Raw genomic sequence first — 25592 nt, forward strand, 5'->3', positions numbered from 1 at the left:
GACAGAAGAGGGCACTGGATCCCATTACGTATGGTTGTGAGCCACCATGCGGGTGCTGGGAATTGAACTCAGGACCTCTGCATGAGCAGTCAGTGCTCTTAACCACTGAGCCATCTCTCCAGCCCCATGCCACGTATATCTTACCATACTAAAAGATTTCCAAATCATTTATCAGTTTGGATTTTTTTTAGAAATCTTCCCACTGGTGACTAGTGCTACCACTGATTGTATGTGAGGGGAGATTCATGTTCATATGGGTGTACATGTATGTTCATATGGGTGCACATGTATGTTCATATAGGTGCACATGTATGTTCTTGTGCATATAGAGATCAGAAATCAGCCTCTGGTGCCATCCTTCAGGCTCCATCTACCTTGTTTTTATATTTTAATTAATTAATTAATTTTGAGGTAGGGTCTCACCACGTACTCCCGACTAGCCTGAATCTCCTCAATGTAGATCAGTTCATCCTTGAACTAACAGAGATCCACTTGCCTCTGCCTCTCAAATACTGACATTAACAGCCTGCACCATGAGGCCCAGTTTGCCCCATTCTTCTTCTTTTCTTTTTTTTTTTTTTTAAGATTTATTTATTTATTATATGTAAGTACATTGTAACTGTCTTAGACGCACCAGAAGAGGGCATCCGATCTCATTACAGATGGTTGTGAGCCACCATGTGGTTGCTGGGATTTGAACTCAGGACCTTCGGAAGAGCAGTCAGTGCTCTTAACTGCTGAGCCATCTCTCCAGCCCCTGCCCTGTTCTTCTAAGGTAGGGGTCTCCCTATGGCTCAGTGCCGACCAGCACGAATGTCACAGATGCATGTCGCCACACCTGGCTTTCTTAATGAACGTGGGTCCAGGGAGCCCTCAGACCACCTGCCGGTCACTCACCCTGGTCTTGATGTTCTTTGCCCTGTAGGCATAGAGCAGTGTGGTTCTCGACTCCTCGAAGCTGGTGCTGGCCGGGCTGATGTGGGCGATCATCACTGTGCGGCTGTTGCCTCCCAGGGCATCCTGCTCAGCGAGGGCCATGGGGTTGGGCTGATGGGACCCACACTTTCCCCACCCACCCAGTGGCCCCAGCCCTCCTCCAGAGCCATACTGGGAACCAGAGTGGGGTTAGTGCCTGGGAAGGAGACCCTCAGGATAAAGCGGACTCTACTCCAGCCTTCCCCTAACTGTTGCTTTGATAAGAACAGGTTAGACCAAGAAAACAGATGTAGGGACATTTGCTCACTGCTTGGTTATTTGATTATTTCCACAGCCAGCTCAGCATAAAGAAAAGTTTTCACAGGTCACAGCTACCCTTGACGGGATTGGCAGCCTTGGGAGGCAGTGAGCTCTCTGTTAGTAGGAGCGTGTGGGGGAGGATGGACTGTAGCCAGAAGGGTGACAGGGAGTCAGGCAGTGGCCACATACAGCTTCTACAGACTAATGCCCTTGGGGCTCTGAGCCTCTGTGCTGACAGTTGATTCCTGGAAGACATTGTCGGCCAGGGTAGCCCTTCCCGACCCCCAGCTGGGGTCCTACCTTCAGCAGGCGTGTGAGCTTGCTGTCACGGAAGTTCACGTATTGGGTTCTGCTTCCGCCCTTCTCGCTGAGCGCGTTGATGCAGTTGCCCAGGGCCAGCAGCGAGCGGTTGATGTGCGCACCCTCCTTCATCCGCTTGCCCTGGTTCTGAGTCTGAGCAGGGAGAGAGAGGCCGGGCTGAGCAGGACCTGCGCTGCTTCCTACTGATACCCTCCCTTCCCCATTCCCAGGGAGCGGACTGACGTCGGGAGTGGTGGAGAACGGCCCTGTCTGCCCTGATACTGAGGTCCTAAGTCCTAAGAACTGAAGGAAGACCCCTTGACAGAGCATCACTCGTAGAGCATGAAGCAACCATTCTCAGGTGTAGAGCTGACTGACATGGGAACAAAAAACTGAACTAAACCGATCACACTGCTTTTAACAAAATGTAACTGAGTGGGTTTTGTCTAGGAAGTACTCCGCCTCTGTCCTGAGACTTACCATATATCCTACGGGTCCCCCTGATGGCTCTCTCAATGTCCACAGTCCCAGTACCTGCTCTCCCCAATGCCTCCCCAAGTATTTCCTCTAACTCAGACTCTCAGGCAGTCACCTGCCTCCACACATGACCAGGCTTGTTTGGTTGCTGCCCCCTGGAATGGATGCAAGGTCTGGAAAGTCACGCTTGTCACTGCGAGCCGCGTGTCTGGACACCTGCAGGCAGCTGGCCTCAGTGACTGCTCAACGGTAGGAGCTACACAGGCTAGTGAAAATGCGTGCAGAAGCCAGCAAACGCAGCTGAGCCCAGCATCCTCGGGGTGGCTCGCAACCATCTGAAATTCTAACTCCAGAGCATCCGACTGCCTCTTCTGGCCTCCGCAGCACCAGGCACACAACTGGTGCAAGACCACAGATGCAGGGAAAACACTTACATACATAAAACAAAAGAGAATGCTCTGACTGAACAGGCGCTGCTGGCTTTAGCAGCTCGTGCTCCGAGGGCCGGCTCAGACCCAGAGGGATAAGAAAATGAATGGGAGAAGTAAATGAACACTAGGCAGATCAGAAGACAGAGCACAAGGCAGGGAGAATAGAGCCAGACCTCCCTGGGTTCAAAGTTCAGATTGGATCTAAACTTGCTGGCTCACTATGTAGCTGAGGCTGGCTTCAAACTTGTGATTCTCCTACCTTCACCTCTGGAGTTCTGGGATTATATACATGTACTACTATTCTTGTTCTATATAGTGCTGAAGACAGAACCCAAGGCTTCAGGTTGTGCTAGGTAAGGGCTCTATCAACTAAGCCTTCTCCCTACCTCCTTTTTGTTTTCAAATGGAGTCTTGCTATGTCACCTAGACCAGCCCCTCCCACCTCTCAAGCGCTGGGATGACAGACACACACCACTACACCCTGGTCCAAGCCTGTTTTGAAAAGCAGACATGCCAGTTGTGATGGCGCACACTGGTAGGATTTGCTGAAGGAGGCAGAGGCAGGAGGATCACAAGTTTGAGGACAGCCTGGGCTACACATTTTGGTCGTGCAGTGGTGGTGCACACCTGTAATCCCAGCACTTGGGAGGCAGAGGCAAGTGGATTTCTGAGTTCGAGGCCAGCATGGTCTACAGAGTGAGTTCCAGGACAGCCAGGGCTACACAGAGAAACCCTGTCTTGAAAAACCAAAACCGAAGGAGGAGGACGAAGAGGAGGAGGAGGCTTGTGAACCTTCTCCCCACCTTAATTTTTCAAATAAAGGCTTGAGCCAATGATTGGGCAGGAGGAAGGGGGAGGAGCTGAGAATTTAGGGGAGGAGGAGGGGTGGATCAAGAGGACAGAGAGGAGCTATGAAGGACTGAGGGATCACTGGAGAGGCTGCAGAAAGAGAAACTCATGGCCTGGAGAAACCGCAAGTTACATGGGAAAATACAGATGGGAATAGAGCAGTGTAACAGGAGATCTGCCCAATCTAGGCTTAGAGCCTTAGATTGTTTTGTTACTGATTGAATTGAGGCTTCTTTTACCGGGGAATTGGGTTGGAAACAAAGTAGCAACAAAACGTGGCCATGGAAGACTATGGGCTATGGAGACTACACACTTCGCTGACAGGAGTGTGTACTAGCAGGGCGGAGCAATCCCAATAACACTGGGTCTGACAAGCTCTTATTCAACTTCTGTAGCCTAAAGCTGATCTGGGTCCCTGGTCTGAAGAAATACATGGGCCTCCGGGGAGCATCCCAGAAGTAGAGCAGCAAAATCAAGGGACCCACAAGTGGGAAGCAGCCCTAGCAATGCAGCCTTTCTGCTATGGTCTCCGGGCACCTGCCTACCTGCCCACAGTAGGTTGGCTGCCCACAGTCTTGGTTGAGCCCCAAGTCTCCTGCCACAGCCTCTGTAGACTGAAAGCACCAGCCTCCCTGGGCATTGCTATCCGATTACATATGTCATCTCAGCATGTGGGGCTAAACAAGACCCAGGATGAGCCCACGCAGTAAGCAAGACACCTTCAGCAGGTGCAGAATGAGCCTCCAGCCACAGGGGGACACCTCTGAAAGCGCTGGCTCCCTGCCTTCCTTTCTATAAACGCTTGCAGGATTACCTCAATGCTCAACCACCTCTCCAAGGTGCTGAAGCACAGCGGGGTGAGGCCACGACTGAGGATGACAGGCCCACCACCCACTCCCCCCACCCTCCCCCGCCCACACCCCCCCCCCGCCCACACCCACGCCCACACCCACCACCCGTGAAAGGTAGCAGTGACATCTGAACGTGGATGCACTTCAGAGAGGCCTGTACCTGGGCCGCGCGCTCCGAGCCTGCCAGGTCCACCATGAAGAGCCTGCCGAGGCGCACCTCCTCAGCCAGGTCTCCGCCTCGCCTTCTCTGGTGCACGGTAACCTGCAGCACCGCGTGGGAACGGGATGACGTCTTGTTGGTAGCTGTGGGCTCCTGGGTGCGCTGCCGGTTACCTTTGCTGAGCAGTTGCATGATCTGAGGACAGAGCGAGAGGAAGGCACGTCACGGACCGAGAGAAAGGCACGTCACAGACCGGAGTGGACGCACATCCCTTACGGAAAGACCCAGGGAAGAGGGGAGGAGGCTCTGGGGCTGGGACTCATAGCAGCAACTTCCAGTTTCTGGTTTGGGACATAAAGTACTTAGTTATCAACTAGTGGAACTGAAGATTCTTTTTTTGTTTGTTTGTTTGTTTGTTTGTTTTTGTTTTTTGAGACAGGGTTTCTCTGTATAGCCCTGGCTGTCCTGGAACTCACTCTGTAGACCAGGTTGGCCTCGGACTCAGAAATCCACCTGCCTCTGCCTCTGCCTGCCAGAGTGCTGGGATTACAGGCAAGCATCTTCAGACACACCAGAAAAGAGAGAGCATCAGATCCCATTACAGGTGGTTGTGAGCCACCATGTAGTTGCTGGGATTTGAACTCAGGACCTTCAGAAGAGCAGTCAGTGCTCTTAACCGCTGAGCCATCTCTCTAGCCTGGAGCTAAAGATTCTTGATGCACACCTCATCTGCCCTTCCTACCTGTGACAGACATTGCCAACAAATTACCTATCTCTTTTTTTTCTTTTCTTTTTTCCTTCTTCCCTTTTCTTCTTTGTTTTTTTAAGATAAGATAAGGTTTGTTTGTGTAGTCCGGCCCAAGCTAGAACTCCCTTTGTAGACTAGGCTGACCTTGAACTCACAGAGATTGGCCTGCTTCTGCCTCCTGAATGCTAGGGTTAAAGGTATGTGCCACACCTGCACCTACCCCTTTTTAAAGACAAAATCCTACTTCATGCAGGCTAACTCAAACTCACTCTGTAGCCAGGGATGACCCTGAATTTCTGATCCTCCTGCCTCCAACTTCTGAATGCTGGGACTCCATGTAAACCATGCCCAGTTTATGGAGTACTGGGACTAGAACCTACGGACTCCTGCATGCTAGGCAAGTACTCTCCCGGCTGAGCCACGTTCACCACCAGGCCAGCTCGCCCTTTCCCACAGATCCTAGAGCAGCTCCTGATCCTTTCCAGGTCACAGCCCCAGGCAGCTGTAGATGTGTTGGGGTTGGCAGTGGGCGTGAACAGTGAGCAGTCACAGATCTGGAGCAGTCACAGATCTGGAGCAGCCACGGATCTGGAGCAGCCACAGATCTGGAGCAGCCACAGATCTGGAGCAGCCACAGATCTGGAGCAGTCACAGATCTGGAGCAGCCATGGATCTGGAGCAGCCACAGATCTGGAGCAGTCACAGATCTGGAGCAGTCACAGATCTGGAGCAGCCACAGATCTGGAGCAGCCACGGATCTGGAGCAGCCACGGATCTTGAGCAGCCACAGATCTGGAGCAGCCACAGATCTGGAGCAGTCACGGATCTGGAGCAGCCACGGATCTGGAGCAGCCACGGATCTGGAGCAGTCACGGATCTGGAGCAGCCACGGATCTGGAGCAGCCACGGATCTGGAGCAGCCATGGATCTGGACCAGCCACAGATCTGGAGCAGCCACGGATCTGGAGCAGCCACGGATCTGGAGCAGCCACGGATCTTGAGCAGCCACAGATCTGGAGCAGCCACAGATCTGGAGCAGCCACGGATCTGGAACAGCCACGGATCTGGAGTACCAAGCCTCTGCTGAGCGCCTCCTGTGTAGGGAGGGACCCAGGCTAGGACGCACGGTGGGGATGAGGCAGGAGATGGGGATCTGATGCTCACTGCCATTCAGGCCACGACAGTGCTTATCTGTCATCCGAACATCTGAGACAGGAGGATTACTCTAAGTGTAAGCCCAGCCTGGACTACATAGTGAATGCCAGGCTGATGGAGGCTACAGTGTGAAATCTTGTCACAAAAACAAAATCCAGGGCCAGAGAAATGGCTCAGTCAGTAAAGGGCTTACTGCATAGGCTGAGTGCGGATCCCCAAAATCCGTGCTGGACATAGAGGCACTGGGATTGTAATCCCAGTGCTGGGAACTGAGACAGCTTACAACTATGTGTGAGTCCAGGTGCAGGATATCCAGTGGTCCCTTCTGTGTCCCGCCTCTGTAGGTCATGCACATAGACATACATGCAGGTAAAACACCCATACACATAATATAAAACTACTTCGTTTTAAAGACATGGTCCTCTGACCTCCACATGTGAGTGCAGATGCACACACACACACACACACACACACATGCACATACCCACACGATAAATAAATAAATGTTTTAAAGCGAAAGTTATGTATAGTGATGTGCATCTTAAGTCTCAGCATTCGAGAGGCACAGGCAGGCATATCTCTGTAACTTTACAACCAGCTTGGTACACATACTGATTTCTAGGCCAGCTAGGGCTACAAAATGAGACCCTGTCTTTAAAAGGAAGAAAGTGCCAGGTGACAGTGGCACACACCTTTAATCCTGGCACTCAGGAGGCAGAGGCAGGTGGATCTCTGAATTCTGAAGCCAACATGGTCTACAGAGTGAGTTCCAGGATAAAGAAACCCTGTCTCAAAACAAAACCATGTGATGGTAAACTCCATTAATATCCCTGGGAGGCAGAGGTCGTGAGTTCAAGGCCAGCCTGTTCTAATAGCAAGTTCCAAGCCAGCCAGGACTACATAAAGAGACCCTGTCTCAAAAAAAAAAAAAAAAAAAAAGACAGAGGGGAGTGCGGGGAGGGGGAAAGGGAGAAGAGAGGAGACAGTGCAGGGAAGTTTGCTGCCTACCCTGGCAAAAGAGCAATCATCAGGTTAGCCAGCTCTGGTGAGCTATGCTCACCTGGTGGACTGTGGCGGGAGGCTGAGGGCAGCCTGTTGGATCGATAGGTGATGCCTGCCCAGAGCCCTGGCAAGGAGGCATAGCTGACTGCAGAGACCTGAGATCTCAGATCAAGTCCAGACGCTGATAAACAGCTCAGCTGGACCGGCCTGCTGCTCATGAACAGGAGGGCTTTGTGGGCTGGGCTGGGCTGGGCTGGGCTTTGTGGGCTGGGCTTTGTGGGCTGGGCTTTGTGGGCTGGGCTGGGCTTTGTGGGCTGGGCTGGGCTGGGCTTTGTGGGCTGGGCTTTGTGGGCTGGGCTGGGCTGGGCTGGGCCCCTTACCTCCTGTGCATTTGAGGTAGATACTTCTGTGATGCCTGCAATCTGGATGCTGCCTCTAGAATCTTCTCTCAACTCCAGAAACCCAGAGGATGGATTCAGGAGGTCACGGATCACTTCATTATAAATCTGAGCAGAACAGAAAGGTTGGGACAAGATAGCAAAGAATCACAAAGAAAGGACCAGGGAGACGGCTCAGGGGTTAAGAGCACTGCCCGTTCTTGCAAAAGACGGGGGCTTCATTCCCAGCATCCACATAGTAGAGTTTAACAATCTGTAACTCCATTCCAAAGGCTCCAACACCCACTTCCAGCCTCTGTGGCTACTTACCAGGCATCCACGCGGTACACAGACACAGGTGCAGGGCAAAACACAGCCATACACATAAAATAATTTTTTTTTGTTTGTTTGTTTTTCGAGACAAGGTTTCTCTGTGTAGCCCTGGCTGTCCTGGAACTCACTCTGTAGACCAGGCTGGCCCCAAACTCAGAGATCCTCCTGCCTCTGCCTCCCAAGTGCTGGGATTAAAGGTGTGCAGCACTATGCCTGGCTTAAATAATTTTTAAATTATTTTATTAGTATGGGTGTTTTACCAGCATCTGTGCCTGTGCATCATTTACATGTAGTACGTTCAGAGGTCAGAAGAGGGCACCAAATCCCCTAGAATTGGAGGAGTTAACAGTTGTGAGTTTCCATATGGGTGCTGGGAATTGAACCCAGGTCCTCTGGAAAAGTAGCCAAAGCTCTGACGTCTGCACTGTCTCTCCATTCCTTTAAACTCTATGTAAAAGAACCATGTAGAAGCCTGAGCTGCTGAAGAGCTCATGCCCTGAGGAGAAGTTCTGCACAGGTGATCGGTGTTGTACCCATTCTTCAGTTGAGGCAACTGAGGCAGGGGAGCTGGCTCACCTCCAGGTAAGACATAGACACACTATATTCCATGTTGTCCTGGGTCTCCTCGATGGCTTGGAAGAGGTCAGTGAGGGTCTGCAGGTAGATGCCTGGCTCTGCATCCATGCCCAGCATGGTGTGAGTCTTCCCAGCACCTGCAGGAGGGCGGAGCTCAAGTATGCCTGTGCAAGAAGAGGCATAACACACTGCATGGTTGTGTGTGTGTGTATGTGTGTGTGTGTGTGTGTGTGTGTCCTCTCTAAGGGATCTCATGGCTCCCCGTTTGCCCCCAAGAAGGAGAGCCTGGGTTCATCCTTTCCCTGAAGCCTGGTACATCACTGGCGGGTGATGGAATGAAGCAGCCCTGTCCCCGTCTACACAGACAGGACTCCAGTCCCCACCCAAGGAGAAGAGACCTGGCTTCATTCTGCAGACCCGGGATGAGGCAGGCGTTTATTTCTCTGCTAGATTCTTGCCCCCCACTTTCCTTTCTTTTTCTTCTTTATTTTGAGACAGAGTCTCGTTATATAGCCCAGGCTGGCCTGAAACTTGTAAGCTTCCTTCCTTAGTTTCTCACAGAACTAGGGTGACAGACAAGCCTGTGCCACGCCACCGGTTTGCAAACACTGAGTTTTTCTCATAACCTGGGAGAAGGAAGAACAGCGGCAGGGTTGTTTCACCCCTGATGACTACGTGGTCTGGGCAGCTATCTCGCTTCCAGGACTCTTTTGTGAATGAGGATCATTCTCACCTTTTCCGGCTGTCAAAGCCCAGTTCATAGGTCCCCGGTGCCTCTAAGGAGGCTGGGGATATAGCTCAGTGCTAGAATGCATGAGGCCCTGGGTTCAAGTCCCAGTGATACCAAAATATATAAATATATAAATGTATGTGTAATATGGTAGAGGATCAAATAAGTTGGTAGAGTACTTAGCTGGCATACACAGATCCCTGGGTTGCATCTCTAGCATGGCATGAACCAAGCAGGTGGGCACACACTTATAATAACCCTGGTACTTGGGGGCTGGAGAGATGGCTCAGCGGTTAAGAGTACTGACTGCTCTTCTGAAGGTCCTGAGTTCAAATCCCAGCACTCATATGGTGGCTCACAACCATCCGTAATGAGATCTGATGCCCTCTTCTGGGGTGTCTGAAGACAGCTACGGTATACTTAGATATAATAATAAATAAATATTTAAAAAAATAATCCTGGCACTTGGGAGATGGAGGCAGAAGGACCAGGAGTTCAAGATCATCCTTGACTACACAGTGAGTCTGAGGGAAGCCTGGGGTACCTGAGACCTTACCTCTGAAAAGGGGGCAGGGAACCCCTGCTGGCACCTTGCACATACACTCCTGGAGACCATGCCCAATCCAGTACCTGAGGGGCCATAGGCAAAAACCGTCGCATTGTATCCAGAGATGACGCCTCCCACTAAATGCTGGATGGTGGCACAGTAGACAGTTTCCTGCAGACAGACAGAATGATAGACAGTTAGGGGACAAACAGTCCAGCCTTAACAGGTCCAGTTAGAGGACCTGTTGCTTAGGAATGACAGCACCCAGAAGACAAAGGCAGTCGGAGCTCTGTGAGTCCAAGGCCAGCTTGGTTTACACAGTGAGTTCCTGGTCAGCCAGAGCTATCCCAGAGGAACCCTTTCTTGAAAAACAAAATGAACCAGCAAAACCAAAGAAGACAGGGAGCAGCTCTTGGGAGGCAGAGGCAGGAGGATCTCTGTGAGTTTCTGGCCAGCCTGGTCTACACAGCGAGTTCCAGGACAGCAAGGACTATAATGTGAGAGTATGTATCATTATTAAACAAATGAACAGGGGCTGGTGAGATAGCTCAGCAGTTAAGAGCACTGACTGTTCTTCCAAAGGTCAGGAGTTCAAATCCCAGCAACCACATGGTGGCTTACAACCATCTTAATGAGATCTGATGCCCTCTTCTGGTGTGTCTGAAGACAGCTACAGTGTACTTACATATGATAATAAATAAATCAAAAAAAAAAAAAAAACAACAAATGAACAAGAATTTGGGGATGTCCTGACGGAGGCCTGACACATGCTGGGACCTAGCCATTCCCGAGGCTTCTGTAAGAACTGAGATCTCAAGCCAAGCGTGGTGCCGCACGCTTGTAATCCCAGCACCTGGGAGGCAGAGGCAGGTGGATTTCTGAGTTCGAAGCCAGCCTGGTCTACAGAGTGAGTTCCAGGACAGCCAGGGCTATACAGAGAAACCCTGTCTCGGGAAAACAAAACAAAACAAAACAAAACAAAACAAAACAAAACAAAACAAAACAAAACAAAAAAGAACTGAGAGAGATCAGCTGGAGAGATGGCTCAGCGGTTAAGAGCACTGACTGCTCTTCCGGAGGTCCTGAGTTCAAATCTCAGCAACCACAAGGTGACTCCGCTGCACCCCCTGAGTGTCCACCCTGACTGCTCATGACTTCCTGCAGCTGGCCTGAAAGCCACCTCTTCTGGGGTGTCTGAAGACAGTTATAATGTACTTACATATAATAAATAAATAAATCTTTAAAAAAAAAAAGATCTGAGAGATTGAGGATGGGCTTAGAATCCCACGCTATCATCAGGACCCCGTTTCATGGTATGAAGCTGGGCAAGGGGCGGAGCCTAGTGAAAGAGAAGCAGCAACTTCCAGCAAGAGATGTATAAGTCGTGAGCTCCGTCCATGGGAGAGTCCAAGGGGACATGCCTGGGGCCAGTGAGTGAGACACAGGCTGACCTCTCTGGGCCACCAGCAGGACCTTCCGCTGCACCCCCTGAGTGTCCACCCTGACTGCTCATGACTTCCTGCAGCTGGCCTGAAAGCCACCAAATCCAGCCTGTCTTTTCTCTGTGACTTCAGACAGGCACAGGCTAGTTTGAATTTGGGCTCTTCTGTATGTTGTATGAGCTCAGACAAATGCCTTACATGTAGGAAGTGTGTGTGTGTGTGTGTGTGTGTGTGTGTGTCTGTGTCTGTGTGTGTTTGTGTGTGTCTGTGTCTCTGTGTGTGTGTGTGTGTGTGTGTGTGTCTGTGTGTATTTGTGTGTGTCTGTGTCTCTCTGTGTGTGTGTGTGTGTGTGTGTGTGTGTGTGTGTGTGTGTATAAACAGGGTCCCATGTAGCCCAGGCTAGCCAAACTTGCCATGTAGCAGAAGATGACCTTAAACACCTTATCCTCTTGTCTTCTCCTCCTGATGGCTAGGGTCACAGGTACACGTCTCCACATCCAGCTAGTGGGGGGAAATATCCCTGAGCATCTATAAGGACGCCATGAGGCTTGCATGAGAGCCTTGAGTATAGCCCTCAGCATGAAGGAACGTGCTGACGACTGTCAGTGACCGGGTCCCTCTGTGGAATGCCACCATGACCTCTGCTCAAGGTAACTGTCAAGCCACTCTGCTCTACAACGATGGCTTAGTCCTCACTGAGGGTGACAGTGACTATCAAATGTGGCCAGATGGACCTGGTAGCATAGGCCTTTAATCCCAGCACTCGCAACGCAGGCAGAAGATCTCTGTGTGTTCAAGGCCAGCTGGGTCTACATATAAAGTTCTAGGACAGCTAAGAATGCATAGTAAGGCCCTGTCTACAAAAATATAAACAAACAAACAAAAATTAACCAGTATCCCCAGCAGGCCATTCTGTGTGAAGCAGCCTTACTGAGACGCTGTCTCCATTCCTTTGTCCCCTGTGGCTAACAGGAAGCAGCCTCGCATGAGTCTAGCTTTCAGAGAACGGCCTTGGACACTTAGTTACTTAACTGAGGAGCCAAATCTATTCCCTACCCCTAACGTGAACCACCCTTGGTCTGGTTTAAAGGCCAGCACAGACACATGAGGCTGTGCCCCCTGTTTGCCAGGTTTTGGGAGTCCAAGGGGCTCCCACTGACCCTGCTGCTGCTCTGAGCATTGAATGGAGTCAGTGTCCTGGAGAGAAGGCCCAGCGGGGTGCTCCAATAGAACCTCAAGCCAATGTCAGAACCCAACGAGGACCAGGCGGGCATCAGGGGGCACAACCAGGGACGTGCAGCTCAACAGAGCCCTCTGAGGAGAACAGCCCCTTGACTGGCTAGTCTTCGTGCGAGTGCCCCTCACAGGGCCATGGACAGTGGCTGTGTACCCACTTGCTGCAGGAGTGGCATGTCCTACAGCAGCCGGTAGCTAGGAGATATGTCACATGTTTGGGGACAGGCCGCTTAGAAGCCAAAGGACTTCTAGGCAGGGCGGTGCACACCGGCAGTGACATACCCGTAATCAGCCTGTGGGGTGTTAAAGCAGAGAGAATGGGAGTTTACAACCATTCTAAGCTACAAAGTGAGTTTGTGCCTATCTGGTCTACACAATGAAATCAAAGCCAGCGTGGGCTACATAATGAGACTCTGTTGGGGAAAAAGAAAGAGAAAGAGAGAGACAGAGACAGAGACACACAGAGAGACAGAGAGAGACAGAGACACACAGAGAGAGGTGAGAAACAGGAAAGGGTGGGTGGCTCAATGGTTAAGAGCACTGGCTGTCTTACAGAGGATCTGAGTTCAATACTCAGCACCTATGTGGTGACGCACAACTGTCTGTAACTCCAGTTCCAGGGAAGCTAACACACTCCTTTAGCCTCTGTAAGTACCAGGGCATGCACATAGTACAAATGTATGTATACAAGCAAACACTCATACACATAAAAAAAATATTTTTTTGTTTTGGTTTTTTGAGACAGGATTTCTCTGTGTAGCTCTGGCTGTCCTGGAACTCACTCTGTAGACCAGGCTGGACTTGAACTCAGAAATCTGCCTGCCTCTGCCTCCCAAGTGCTGGGATTAAAGGTGTGTGCCACCAACACCCGGCAAAAAAATTTTGCCGGCAGGTGCATCTGAGTTCCAGGACAGCCAGTTCTTACAGCCACACAGACAAATCCTGTCTCAATAAATAAATAAATAAAAATAAATAAATAAATAAATAAATAAAAATAAATATAAATAAATAAAGCACTTGGAAAAATCTTGTGGCATGTTGGTGCACGCCTTTAAACCCAGCACTTGGGAGGCAGAGGCAGGTGGATCTCTGAGTTTGAAGTCAGCCTGGTCTACAGACCAAGTTCCAGGACAGCTAAGGTTATAAAAGGAAATCATACCTGTAAAACCTAAATAAATAAATGAATACATACACAGATAAAAATTTTAATCTTAAAAAAAAAACCCAAAAAACAGATGCAAGAACTCTGGTATTAAAGGCCTTCCTTCCCTCTTACAGTAGGACAGGTGTGCATGGTATCCCACCTTGAACTTGGGTCCAAAATCTCCCCCAGATGCTGCTAGCCTGTGGCTGACAGTCTATTTCTGGGTCCTTTCTTTAAATCCTTCATTGCTACCCCTGCAGAGCCCCAGCTCCCCTCTGTGACATTCTGTTCTTACAGACGGTGGCAGTGGCATATGTGATGTGTGAGAAAGAAGAGACCAACGCCTGGTCCAGACACAGCACTGGGCCATGTCGTGTGAGCTCCTTGACACTCCCTGTCTGTGAGAGGCCAACGCTACAGGCTCCTCTGTCCAGACCCCTGCCTATCTTCATGACAGGTCTCAGCCTCGATGTCCCTCCTTGGAGAGGGCCTTGCTGGCCACCCATGTTGCAATGAGCAGGGCACGAGTGCTCAGCTGTCCCCTGCCCTTCAGCCTGTGTGTCCCTGTAGCATGTGAAGTGAAGAAACAGGTGAAGTGACTCAAGAGAAGCCTCCAGAGCAGGCAGCAGACCTGGTGACCCTGTGCCCACAGGAGGACACCATTCGCTTGATCCCCGGGATGGGTTTTCTCTCCACAACCTCCTTTGCGTCTCAGAAAGAGCCTGAGGAGAACAGAGACAAGACATCCCAGAGCCTGGGCCCAGGATGCTCCTAGAAATAGAAGCAGAGGGGGTGGTGTGCACCTGAGATGCTTGCTGGTCGAACACGATATCAAATATGAAGGTCCGCTCCCGGGACCGGTGTGCTCGCAGAGGGTCCTCCGGGACTTCTCCTGGGTCCGTGAGCACAACCACCTGAATACAGTAAGACAGAGGGGTTAGGGGAGGACCAGTCAGACTCTGAGAAGCATTCCCAGACCGGTGGCCTCAGCCAGAAGCCAGGGCCAGGGCCAGGGCCAGAAATGGCTGTAAGTTTATTCTTTCTCCCTCCCTCTCTCTCCCTTTCTCCCTCTCTTTCTTTTGTCTTTTTTTTTTTAAAGATTTATTTCATGTATATGAGTACACTGTCGCTGTCTTCAGACACATCAGAAGAGGGCATTGGATGGTTGTGAGCCACCATGTGGTTGCTGGGAATTGAACTCAGGACCTCTGGAAGAGCAGTTGGTGCTCTTAACCGCTGAGCCATCTCTCCAGCCCTCCTCCCTTTTTTTTTTTTTTTTAAGACAGGGTTTTACTCTGTAGCTCTGGCTAACCTGGAGCTCACTGTGTAGACCAGGCTGGCCTCAAACTTAAGAGATATGCCTGCCTCTGCCTCCCAAGTGCCAGGTTTAAGATGTTCAGCGCCACTGCAGGCCTTAGGGTGTCTTTCTCATCTGTGTCTCCATTTTTTTGGGACAGGGCTTCCTTGAGCCTGGTGCTCACCATCTTAGCAAGACTAGCTGGCCTGTGAGCTCCTGCGATCCTCCTGTGTCAGTTCTCTAGTTCTGGAGGTAAAGGCTCACACGGCTGCATCTGTCTTTTGTGTGGGTTCTGGGGATACAACCTCAGGTCCTTACGCTTCCTTAGTAAGCACCCTACTAACTCATGGGGGACAGTGTCACCTGATGTCACTCACCCAAGGCATGATCATACCATCCCCCCCCCCTCAGCCAGTGGGCTCCATAGTCACATAAATGGCCCCAGACAACCCCAAGGCAAGGGGAAGCAGCCCAGCCTACTTTAACAACCCTACCCAATGTGTCACACCGCCACCCACCCACTCTGGCTCCACACTGACAGGCTGTCTTATGAACTAATGCCATCAGGGAAGGCAGGAGTCTGTGGAAACTGTAGAGTGCTGGACAGGTCACTTCACTGTATTCACCTCACAGGACAGGGGAGGTAAAGAGTCTGTCCCAAAGCCCACCCACGTGCTCCGTTTTCTGAGAGCCTGGGAGTCCCCAGGGCCCCTCAGTCCCCATATGCATTATTATCAGGCAAGCCAGTTAAGATCCTTGTCTGCAAAGGGATTAAAGGAGTCTGCCCCAGGGACAACAGGGGGGCAGGGAAAAGGGTAGAGGCCGACTGTAAGCTAGCTGATGGAGGCATCAGGCTGAGCACAGAGGGACCGAGGAAGTGTAGACACAGGTGGGTGGTTCTAAGGGTCCTGTCACATGACCACTTCTTGCTCCTCCCGTGTTCTTAGCTTTGGAAACTGCAGTTCTGGAAGGCCAGACTCTGCCAGGGCTTCTCCTGGCTTCTGGCCAGAACTTGCACGGTGACATAAGCTGATTCTTCTTGCTCTCTCTCCTCCTGGGGACACGTTGTGTCACAGTGGCCAGGACAGGGCTGCAGGAGGACTTAGATAGATCTCCAGCCGGGATCCTCTGAACAACAGGGCCTGGCAGGGGACTTTAGAGTTGTGAGTCACCTATATGCAAGGGGAGGGGTGTGCATACTATGGTAGGGACAACTTCTGGGAGTTGGGTCCCTCCTGCATGCCTATGGGAGCTAGGGATTTGAACTTAGATCATCGGGCTTGCATGAAAGCACCTTTCCTTGCAGAGCTATCATGTTGGCCTCAAAAAAAGTATTTTTGTTGTTATGATGAACATGAATGAACATTATTCTTATTTGCGGATTCTATACAAAAGAGACCTTAAGCACCAAGAAGAATCTTAGAATGGATAAACACTTTCAGCAAAGTAGGTATAAAGTTAAAGATATATACATATGCATATACATATACATACACATACACATACATGTACACATATATATCATACACACACACATAGACACACACATACACACACACACACATATATATATATATATATCTGCTGGGGCCACAGAAATGGCTCAGCAGGTAAAGGAGCTTACCATGCAAATTTGCTGGCCTGAGTGTCATCCCCAGGACCCATGGGTTATAGTTTTGTTTTGTTTTGTTTTTTTAACAGAGTTGAGGACCAAACCCAGGGCCTTGTGCTTGCTAGGCAAGGGCTCTACCACTGAGCTAAATCCCCAACCCCCATGGGTTATAGTTTGAGTGAAGTGCCCTGCATAGGCTCAGACGTTTAAATACATGGTCACCCGATGGTTGGTGCCACTGTTTGGGAAGGATTAGGAGGTGTGGCCTAGCTGGAGGAAGCACGTCTCGGGCGGGACTGGCTTGGAGGTTTCTTTGTGCTTCCTGTTTACAGTTTAAGATATGAGCTTCCAGCTCCATTGCTGTGACTCCACTCTGTCACATGGATTCTGTCAACTAGACTCAAGCTAAAGTCCTCTGAGAGGAGGGGACCTCAACTGGCCAAAAAAAAAAAAAAAAAAAAAAGTCTCCATAAGATCAGGCTGTAGGCAATCCAGTAGGGCATTTTCTTAGTGATCAAGTGAGGAGGGTCCAGCCCATTGTGGGCCGGGCCAGCCCCTAGGTTAGTGGTACTGGGTGACGTAAGAAAGCAGGCTGAGCAGCACCCCTCCATGGCCTCTGCATCAGCTCCTGACTCCAGGTTCCTGGCTCAACTGAGTCCCTTTGCCAACTTCCTTTAATGATGAACAATGCTGTGGATGTGTAAGTGAAATAAACCCTTTCCTCCCAACTCGCTTTCGATCGTGTTTTATCACAGCAACGGTAACCTTGACCCAGGCAGACTCTTATCTCCTTGGAATCCTAAGCCCAAGTAAACTTTTCAAGTTCCCTTGGTCTTGGTGTCTTATCATAGCAGCAGACAAGTCACTGATACTACTTGTAAAGATGGAAGGAGAGAACTGAGTCCACAGAGTTGTCCCCTTCTATGCTGTGGCATGCAAACCTATATGCATCACACACACACACACACACACACACACACACACACGCACACGCACACGCGCGCGCACACACACACACACACACACACGTGCGTGCGCACACATGCACATGCACACATACATGTGCACACACACATAACCACTAGTACCACCATCACCACCATTACTACTACTACTACTACTACTACTACTAAGTCTTGATGTGGGCCCTTGTAGGGCAGTCTGTAACCTGGTTGAGCTAGGCTCACTCTGGAAACCCAGTAGAACATTCTACAAGGGACAGAACCCGTGAGCCATGCTCCCAGACTGCTGACTCCTTAACTCCATAATCCTGTGGCCATCAGTCCCGTATGGGCCACGCCCAAGGCTGGACTCCACCCCTACAGTCTCCTGGCTTCAGCTGGGCTTTCCCCGCCCCACGGTTACCTGTTGCCAGGTAACCCAGCCTCCTATACAAGAGGGCTTCTTGCCCCTCCTTGCTCTCTTGCCCCTTTCTGCCCTCTCTTGTCTCTCTCTTGCCTCTCTCCCCCCTTTTCCCTTGTCTCCCCGTTTCCCCTCTTTCCACAGGGTCACGGCCAGCTCTCATCCCTCTGTCTTCTTTCTCTCTTTACTTCTCTATCTCTTTTTCTCTTCCTAGTTTTCTATAATAAAGCATTGAAACTATGAACTGTCTCTTCTTATCAAAACCTGCTGTGTAAGAGCATGAAGCAGGCCTCAGCGTCTCCAGCCGCCAGGGAAGGACCAGCCTCTTCTCAGTCAAGCTTCCTCAACAGTTACCCGGGAGGCCTGTGCCAGAACTGCACCGCCTTCTGAGCAAGGACCTCCCTCCCCGCTAGCCGGGTAGTCTCTCGCTCTATTGATACTCAGGCGCCCGCTGTCCCTCACCCAGTGCAGTGCGGTGCGGTGCAGTGCTGTGCAGTGCGTTGTGTTGTGGTGTGTGGGCCTAACCAGTTTTCTCTTATGTGGGCCCCGCCACTGCCCCCGCTTTTTCCCACAGCTGGCGCCCAACTTGGTTGGCCCACCACCGTGACCATCACCAATAATAATGATAATAATAATAAATAATAATGATAATAATAATAAATAATAATAATAATTCCCACTATCTTGGTGACTATGGAGGTCTGCTGGGAACAGGACTTCTAAAAAAAAGTAAGTATGTCTAGGAGGTTGTCGTGCAAGGCTAGTTTTGCTGGCTACAAGCAAGGTCTCTGGAACAAAAGAGAGCATACAGTTCTTCTTAAAATTGTAGGTATTTGGGACTGGAGAGATGGCTCAGTGGTTAAGAGCACTGACTGATCTTCCAGAGGTCCTGAGTTCAAATCCCAGCAACCACATGGTGGCTCACAACCATCTGTAATGGGATCTGATGCCCTCTTCTGGTATGTCTGAAGACAGCTACAGTGAACTCATATACATACAATAAATAAATAAATCTTAAAAAAAAAAATTGAAGGTGTTTATGCCCAAGATGAAACTGAGTTCTAGTTAGGTAAGAGATGTGCTTATGTATATGTAGCAAAAATCAATGCAGTAGTTCCTGGAGGAAAACCAGACAAATCCAGAGTGGTCTGGAGTGAAGTAACTTGAGCCAATGGAAACAACATGGTTCATTTCAAATCCCAAAGCAACCTTCATGCAAAGGCTGCTGCACACAGAATCCGTGTGATTCTGTGTAGTCCTGGCTGTCCTGGAACTCACTCTGTAGACCAGGCTGGCCTCGAACTCAGAAATCCGCCTGACTCTGCCTTACAAGTGCTGGGATTACAGGCGTGCGCCACCACACCTGGTTCTGTCCTAGATTTGAACTAGTGGAAAGCAAATAAATAAAAGAGGATTTGCGCTCTTGTAAAAAAAAAAAAACCAATAATAAATAGCCTTTTAAAAAAATCTATTCATTGCCTGAGTGCCCTGCTGCACATATAGCCACACGCCAGCAGAGGGCGTCAGGTCCCCTTACAGATGGTCCTGAGCCACCATGTGGTTGCTGGGCACTGAACTCAGGACCTCTGGAAGAGCAACCAGGGCTCATAACTGCTAAATCAACTCACCAGCCCAATAAGTAGCCTTTTTCTATACCAGTGTTTCTCAGCCTGTGGAATCACAACCCCTCTGGAACCTTTCATCGGGGATTGGGATTGCTAAAGACCATCAGAAATATCAGGTATTTACACTATTAATAGCAGTAGCAAATTATAGCTATAAAGGGGCAACAAAAATAATTTTTTTTGTTTGTTTTTTGGATTTGGTTTTTTCGAGACAGGATTTCTCTGTATAGCCCTGGCTGTCCTGGAACTCACTCTGTAGACCAGGCTGGCCTCGAACTCAGAAATTCGCCTGCTTCTGCCTCCCAGAGTGCTGGGATTACAGGCGTGTACCACCACCGCCCAGCTAACAAAAATATTTTTACGGATAATTGTCACCACATGGGGAACTATATTAAAGAGTCGTAGCATTAGGAAGGCTAAGAACCACTCTTATATACCACTAACAAACATCTAAGGAAGAAATTACATGTGCTCACATTCATAACTGCTTCAGGAAAAAAAAACCAACTTGGAATAGTCCTAACCAAGGAAGTGAATTGTCTCTATAGCAAGAACTTTAAAAACCTTGAGAGAAGCTGAAGACTCTAGAACGTGGACCAATCTCCTATACTCTCAGACCACATCCGTGAAGACTGCAAAAGGTCCTCCTACCAAAAGCAGTCCACAGATCCAGTGCAACCCCATCAAAATACTAACACTTCTTCACAGACAAAGGGAAACCCATCTGAAAGTTCATTTAGAAACAAAAAGACCTTGGATAGTCAAACTCTGTGTGCCACCCTGAATACAGAGAATACATCTAGAGGACAGCCATGGACCACAGAGACGTTGTAAGACCCATGACTCTGCGCTGGCACAAAGTTAGACACATAGGTCACCAGAAAGGAAGAAGCACTCAGCCCTAACCCTAAGCCACCTGATATTCATCCATTCACTTTTGAGACAGGGTTTCTCTGTATAGCCCTGGCTGTCCTGGAACTCACTCTGCAGATCAGGCTGGCCTCGAACTCAGAGATCTGCCTGCTTCAGCCTCCCAAGTGCTGGGACTAAAGGTGTAGGCCATCACTGATATTCACCTGATTTTTTAAAAGAGAGAGAAAAGACAGCTTTGTGGCCGCCAGAGAAACGGCTCAGCCACTAAGAGCACTAGTTGTTCTTGCAAAGGACCTGAATTTAGTTCCCATCATCCATGTTGGGGAGTTCAGAACCACTTGTGACTCCAGTTCCAGGGGATTCAGTGCCATCTTATGGCCTCTATGGGCAGCTGGCATGAATGTGGTACACAGACATACATGCAGGCAAAACACTCATACATGCATTTTAGAAAGTGTTCAACATCCTTAGCTATAGTAGAAATGCAAACTAAATCTACTTTAAGATCCCATCTCACCCCTGTCAAGTGACTACCATGAATGAATATATACATATATTAGTTTTTTGGATTTGGTTTTTCCAAGACAGTGTTTCTCTGTATAGCCCTGGCTGTCCTGGAACTCACTCTGTAGACCAGGCTGGCCTCGAACTCAGAAATCCGTCTGCTTCTGCCTCCCAGAGTGCTGGGATTACAGGCGTGTACCACCACCACCTGGCCCTGCATTTCTTATAGACAGGATGAATTTTAGGTCAAAAGTTTGGTGGGTGGGTTTGTGTCCCTATCGCTCCATTAGGGTTCCATGCCCCCGATACTGTGTGTCACAGTTAAGGACACCCCCATTGATTCCTGAGTGCCTCCCTTATACCTGGTCTCTATCTCTTCCTGGAGATGCCCCCACCTCCCCATCCCCATCAGTTGCAGATTTCCATTCGTTCTCATGGCCATCCCATGGGTGAGCACCAATCCCTGATACATTAATGAGCTTGCAGACAGGAGACTAGCATGGCTGATCTCTGAGAGGCTCCAGCCAGCGGCTGACTCAGATGAAGACACCACACTGGATGGAGTTTAGGGACTCTAAGGGAAGAACAGGAGGAAGGATTGCAACCCCTAAGGGCGTAGGAACTCCACAGGAAGACCAACAGAGTCAACTAACCTGCACCCTTGGAGCTCTGAACCACCAATCGAAGAACATTCACAGGCTGGACCTAGGCCTCCCTGCTCATATGTAGCAGATGTGCGTGCATATGTGTGTGTGTGTGTGTGTGTGTGTGGTCTTCATGTGGGTCCCAAACAACTGGAGGAGGGGCTATCCCAAAGGCTTTTGCCTGTCCAGGGGATATGTTCTTCTAGCTGGGCTGCTTTGTCTGGTCTCAGTGGGCAAGGATGTGCCTAACCTCACATACTTGATCTGCCAGGGTAGGGGGATAGCCAAGGGGGCCCCCACCTGCTCAGAAGAGAAGGGGGTTGGAGAAAGAATTGTAGGAGGGGGTGACTGGGAGGGACCAGTGAATGGTGATGTAAAGTGAGTAAGTAAAATAGTTACAATAAGCCCACTGCACTGCCTGGTTCTGTGTGTCAACTTGACACAGGCTGCAGTTATCACAGAGAAAGGAGCTTCAGGTGGGGAAGTGCCTCCATGAGATCCAGCTGTGGGGCATTTTCTCAATTAGTGATCAAGTGGGGAGGGCCCCTAGTGGGTGGTTCCACCTTTGGGCTAGTGCCCTTGGGTTCTATAACGGAGCAGGCTGAGCAAGTCAGGGGAAGCAAGCCAGTAAGAAACATCCCTCCATGGCCTCTGCATCAGCTCCTACTTCCTGACCTGCTTGAGTTCCAGTCCTGACTTCCTTTAGTGATGAACTGCAACGTGGAAGTGTAAGCTGAATAAATCCTTTCCTTCCCAACTTGTTTCTTGGTCATGATGTGTGTGCAGGAATAGAAACCCTGACTAAGACACTCACACACAGAAAAAGGTGAGATTTGAACCAGGTTGTGGGTGCCTCTGTCATTGAAGTACTCAGGAGCTGAAGCAGGAGGAGTTCAGGGCTAGCCTCAGTTACACGGGGAATCACTGTCTCAAGAAGAAAAAATGAAATTTTTTGTGGTGTTAATTTCACCTTAATCTTTTGTGTGTCTGTGGTTGTGTGTTCACTCGCATGTGTGTGTGTGTGTGTGTGCACATGTGCTCAGGAAGGCCAGAGGTTGGCATCTTCTCAACTGTTCTCCGTTTTTTTGTTGTTTGTTTGAGACAGGGCTTCCGTGTATAACTCTGACTGTCCTGAAACTCCCTCTGTAGATCCAGGCTGGCCTCAAAACTCCCAAACAGAAATCTGCCTGTCTCTGCCTCCCAAGTGCTGAGATTGAAGATGTGTATAGGCACACCCAGCCCCTCCAGCCCCTTATTTAAAAACAAAAAAAAAAAAAACAAAAAAACAACATAGTCTCTCACTGATTCTTGGGATCATAGGAAATTGGCTAGATTAGCTAACCATGGAACCTCAAGGATCTTCCTTTCCCCACTGGCCCAGTAGTAAGTTACTGACCCTTGCCACCACACCCGGCTCTTCCCATGAGTGTGAGTTGGCCTTACAATTCAGGCCTTCACTGCATGCACAGCAAACACTTTTAACCAAGCTGTCCCTCGAGCCCTTCGCCTTGATGTGTCAACATGGGCTGTCTTTGGAAGATTTATTCTTGTGTGTGAATATTTTGCCTGCATGCACGTGTGTGCACCACATGCATGTGTAGTGGTGCTGGAGTTTACAGATGGCTGTGAGGCACCACATGGGTGCGTCTCCAGAAGAGCAGCCGGTGCTCTTCTTGCTTCCTGAGCTGTCTGTCTCTCCGGCTCGTCCTCTCCACTGCTCACCATCAAGCATCCACACAGAAAGCGCTGCCTTCCCTATTCACATCGGCCTCCTTCCTTCACAGCCGACTGTGTCTTTATCATGGTGCCTGAACCCAGCTGTGCACTGATCAGCCGCCGTGAACTCAGTGCTGACTCACCCCAATGGTAGCTCTGCCACTGCGCCCCTCCCCCGGGGACTCTGAGCCCCAATGGGCAGCCTTTTGGCAGGGACCTTCATCTATCCACCATTTGGGCTGTCGGCTCAGGTATAAACACTGCCTGAGCGTCGCCTCATCACGAAGCACCTTGCTAACCACCCTAGTGACCAACGGGGACATTCTGTATGTCTCACAGAATGAGATTCTGTCTAAGTGACAGCCAAAGACAAAAGCTTCTGAGGTGTGGGCAGCTGGGTGTTGAGCCTTTTTTGAAAGAGTCCTTGGAATGGCAGAATGTGCCCAGGGCTGCAGCCAGCAATCACCTCTCGTTTCTGAAAGCACACCTGGCATGCTAATTTTGCCTGCCAAGTCTCCTGCCACTGTCCCATGTCCTCACTTTGGTGTCTCAGCAGAGACCTTTTTAGGAGCAGACAGCTCCCAAAGAACTCCCTCTAATGCATTTTCCTTTAATAAAAAGAAGTTGGGAGGCTAAAGCAGGAGGATTGCTGTAACTGCAAGACTAGCTAGCCATACTGAGATTCAAAAGAAAATCAGGAAAAACGGAAAAAAAGAAAAAGAGAGGCAGAGTTAGTCAGTAAAGTGCTTGCCGTGCGAGCTTGAGGCCATGGGTTTGAACCCACCCAAAGGCCTGGGCACGGTGGCACACACTTGTAGTCTCACTGCTTGGGAAGCAGAAGCAAGAAAATCCCTGGGATTCACATCTATCCAGCCTGACGTCACCAGTGAGCTCCAGGTCCCAGGGAAAGTCTACCAAATACCAAACAGGACTGGTGAGAAGGCTCAGCAGTAGGTAAAATTACCTGCTGTCAAGCCCCAGGGCCGTGTGCACACGCAAGCACTCACATACTCATACACACACATTCATGCACACACAACCAACCAAATGAAAAGCTCTGTAGAATGCACTTGTGAGCTCAGCTCTAGAGAGAGAGAGAGAGAGAGAGAGAGAGAGAGAGCCTCTAGTGTCCTCCAGCCTCACCTGGTCCCCCACTTTGTGGGCGATGACAGTGGCTCCTTCCTCCAGTTCTGTACTGTTGAGTGGGCGGATCCGAAGCGCCACCTGTGGACAGGGCATGGGCAGTACCAAGACCCTCAACTAGATGCCCACATCCCATCTGCCTGTGCTGGGGTGGGGGGGGCAGTGAGCACCTCCTCTCCATTCACCCCGAGACTCTACTTGCAGGGAGCTGTTCCTGCCTCCTAGAGAGGCTCTGAGGACCCAGTGGCGACATCACTCCTGTGGAACACAGAGAGGAACAACTTGCCCAAGGTCACACTGATGCCTGTGTTAGCTGTGATCAGAGAGGAAACACACCTGCCCTCTCTGAGCATCCAGAAGAGGGAGCCTTCATTTTGCATGTCCCTCAGTTCTGCCAGCCAACAAGAAAACAGTATCCTCTTTGAACGGTGCCTATAGAACACATGAGGCCAGATGGCTCTTAAGCAGTCACAGGTGGCCAGTGGGATTCACCCCAAGGCCAATTACCTAAGGGTCTAAGTAGCCTGAATGAGGCCTGCCCAATGCTGGGGTTGTAGTCCAGACCCTGGGCTGAAGACCGAGGTTCAGAAAGGGGGATACAGGTGTCTGGAGACCCACAGTGAAAAAAAAGTATGATAGTATTGCTGGGTCCCAGGAAAGGAAAATGGGAACCATAAGTAGAACAACGCTCCTTAAAGGCTAAGAAGACCTGATCTATGCACATAGGGTTCGGGGTTTCTCCTCAGGGGTAGAGGATGGGAGAGGCTGGAGTTAGCAGTGGCCATGAGAGAAGGGACTCACCATGAGCTGCTGGTCCTTGGGCTCCATCTCCCTCAGGGTTGGGCTGCCCCGGGCGGGAGAGGGGTCTGTGGTCTGTTGGGAGGGCATCCTACAAATCAGAACTGGAGGGGCCCCAGCTACCCAAGCTGAACACGGAGGCAAGAAGATCCTCTCAGCTCAGCCACGCCTTGCTCCCCAGGCTCACTCTGATGACGTCAGCTGGGTCCCCAGAGGTGGGGCTGGGCCAGCGTTCAGCTCAGCTACTAACCTGGTGTCACCCCTACTAGTCAGTCTCTTTGGCCAGGACAGCCCTTGTAGTTTTGAGTCCTCTGAAAGCAGCCAGGCAGATCTCAGAGATGCCATGATGGAGATCCAACGAGAACTCTGTCCAGCCTAAGTTCCTTGTGTCGCAGGAGCCTCTGGTCTAGAGCTGAGCCCACCC

General features: G+C 50.2%; 1 protein-coding gene across 1 annotated transcript in view; it reads right to left on the reverse strand.

Annotated features, from left to right (window-relative positions):
- The window catches only part of LOC127672566 (kinesin-like protein KIF19), a 55397-nt gene extending 30139 nt beyond the window's left edge, over window positions 1-25258 (reverse strand). The window contains exons 1-9 of the mRNA XM_052167768.1: window positions 25172-25258; window positions 24371-24451; window positions 14398-14508; window positions 9856-9943; window positions 8496-8632; window positions 7590-7715; window positions 4305-4499; window positions 1537-1689; window positions 898-1020 (exon numbers count right to left, since the gene is read on the reverse strand). Coding sequence (XP_052023728.1) covers window positions 898-1020; window positions 1537-1689; window positions 4305-4499; window positions 7590-7715; window positions 8496-8632; window positions 9856-9943; window positions 14398-14508; window positions 24371-24451; window positions 25172-25258 — 1101 coding nt within the window. The remainder of the gene's footprint in view (window positions 1-897; window positions 1021-1536; window positions 1690-4304; window positions 4500-7589; window positions 7716-8495; window positions 8633-9855; window positions 9944-14397; window positions 14509-24370; window positions 24452-25171) is intronic.
- Window positions 25259-25592: the final 334 nt, after the last annotated feature.

The sequence above is a fragment of the Apodemus sylvaticus genome, chromosome 22, assembly GCF_947179515.1.
Source record: "Apodemus sylvaticus chromosome 22, mApoSyl1.1, whole genome shotgun sequence".
Lineage (NCBI taxonomy): Eukaryota > Metazoa > Chordata > Mammalia > Rodentia > Muridae > Apodemus > Apodemus sylvaticus.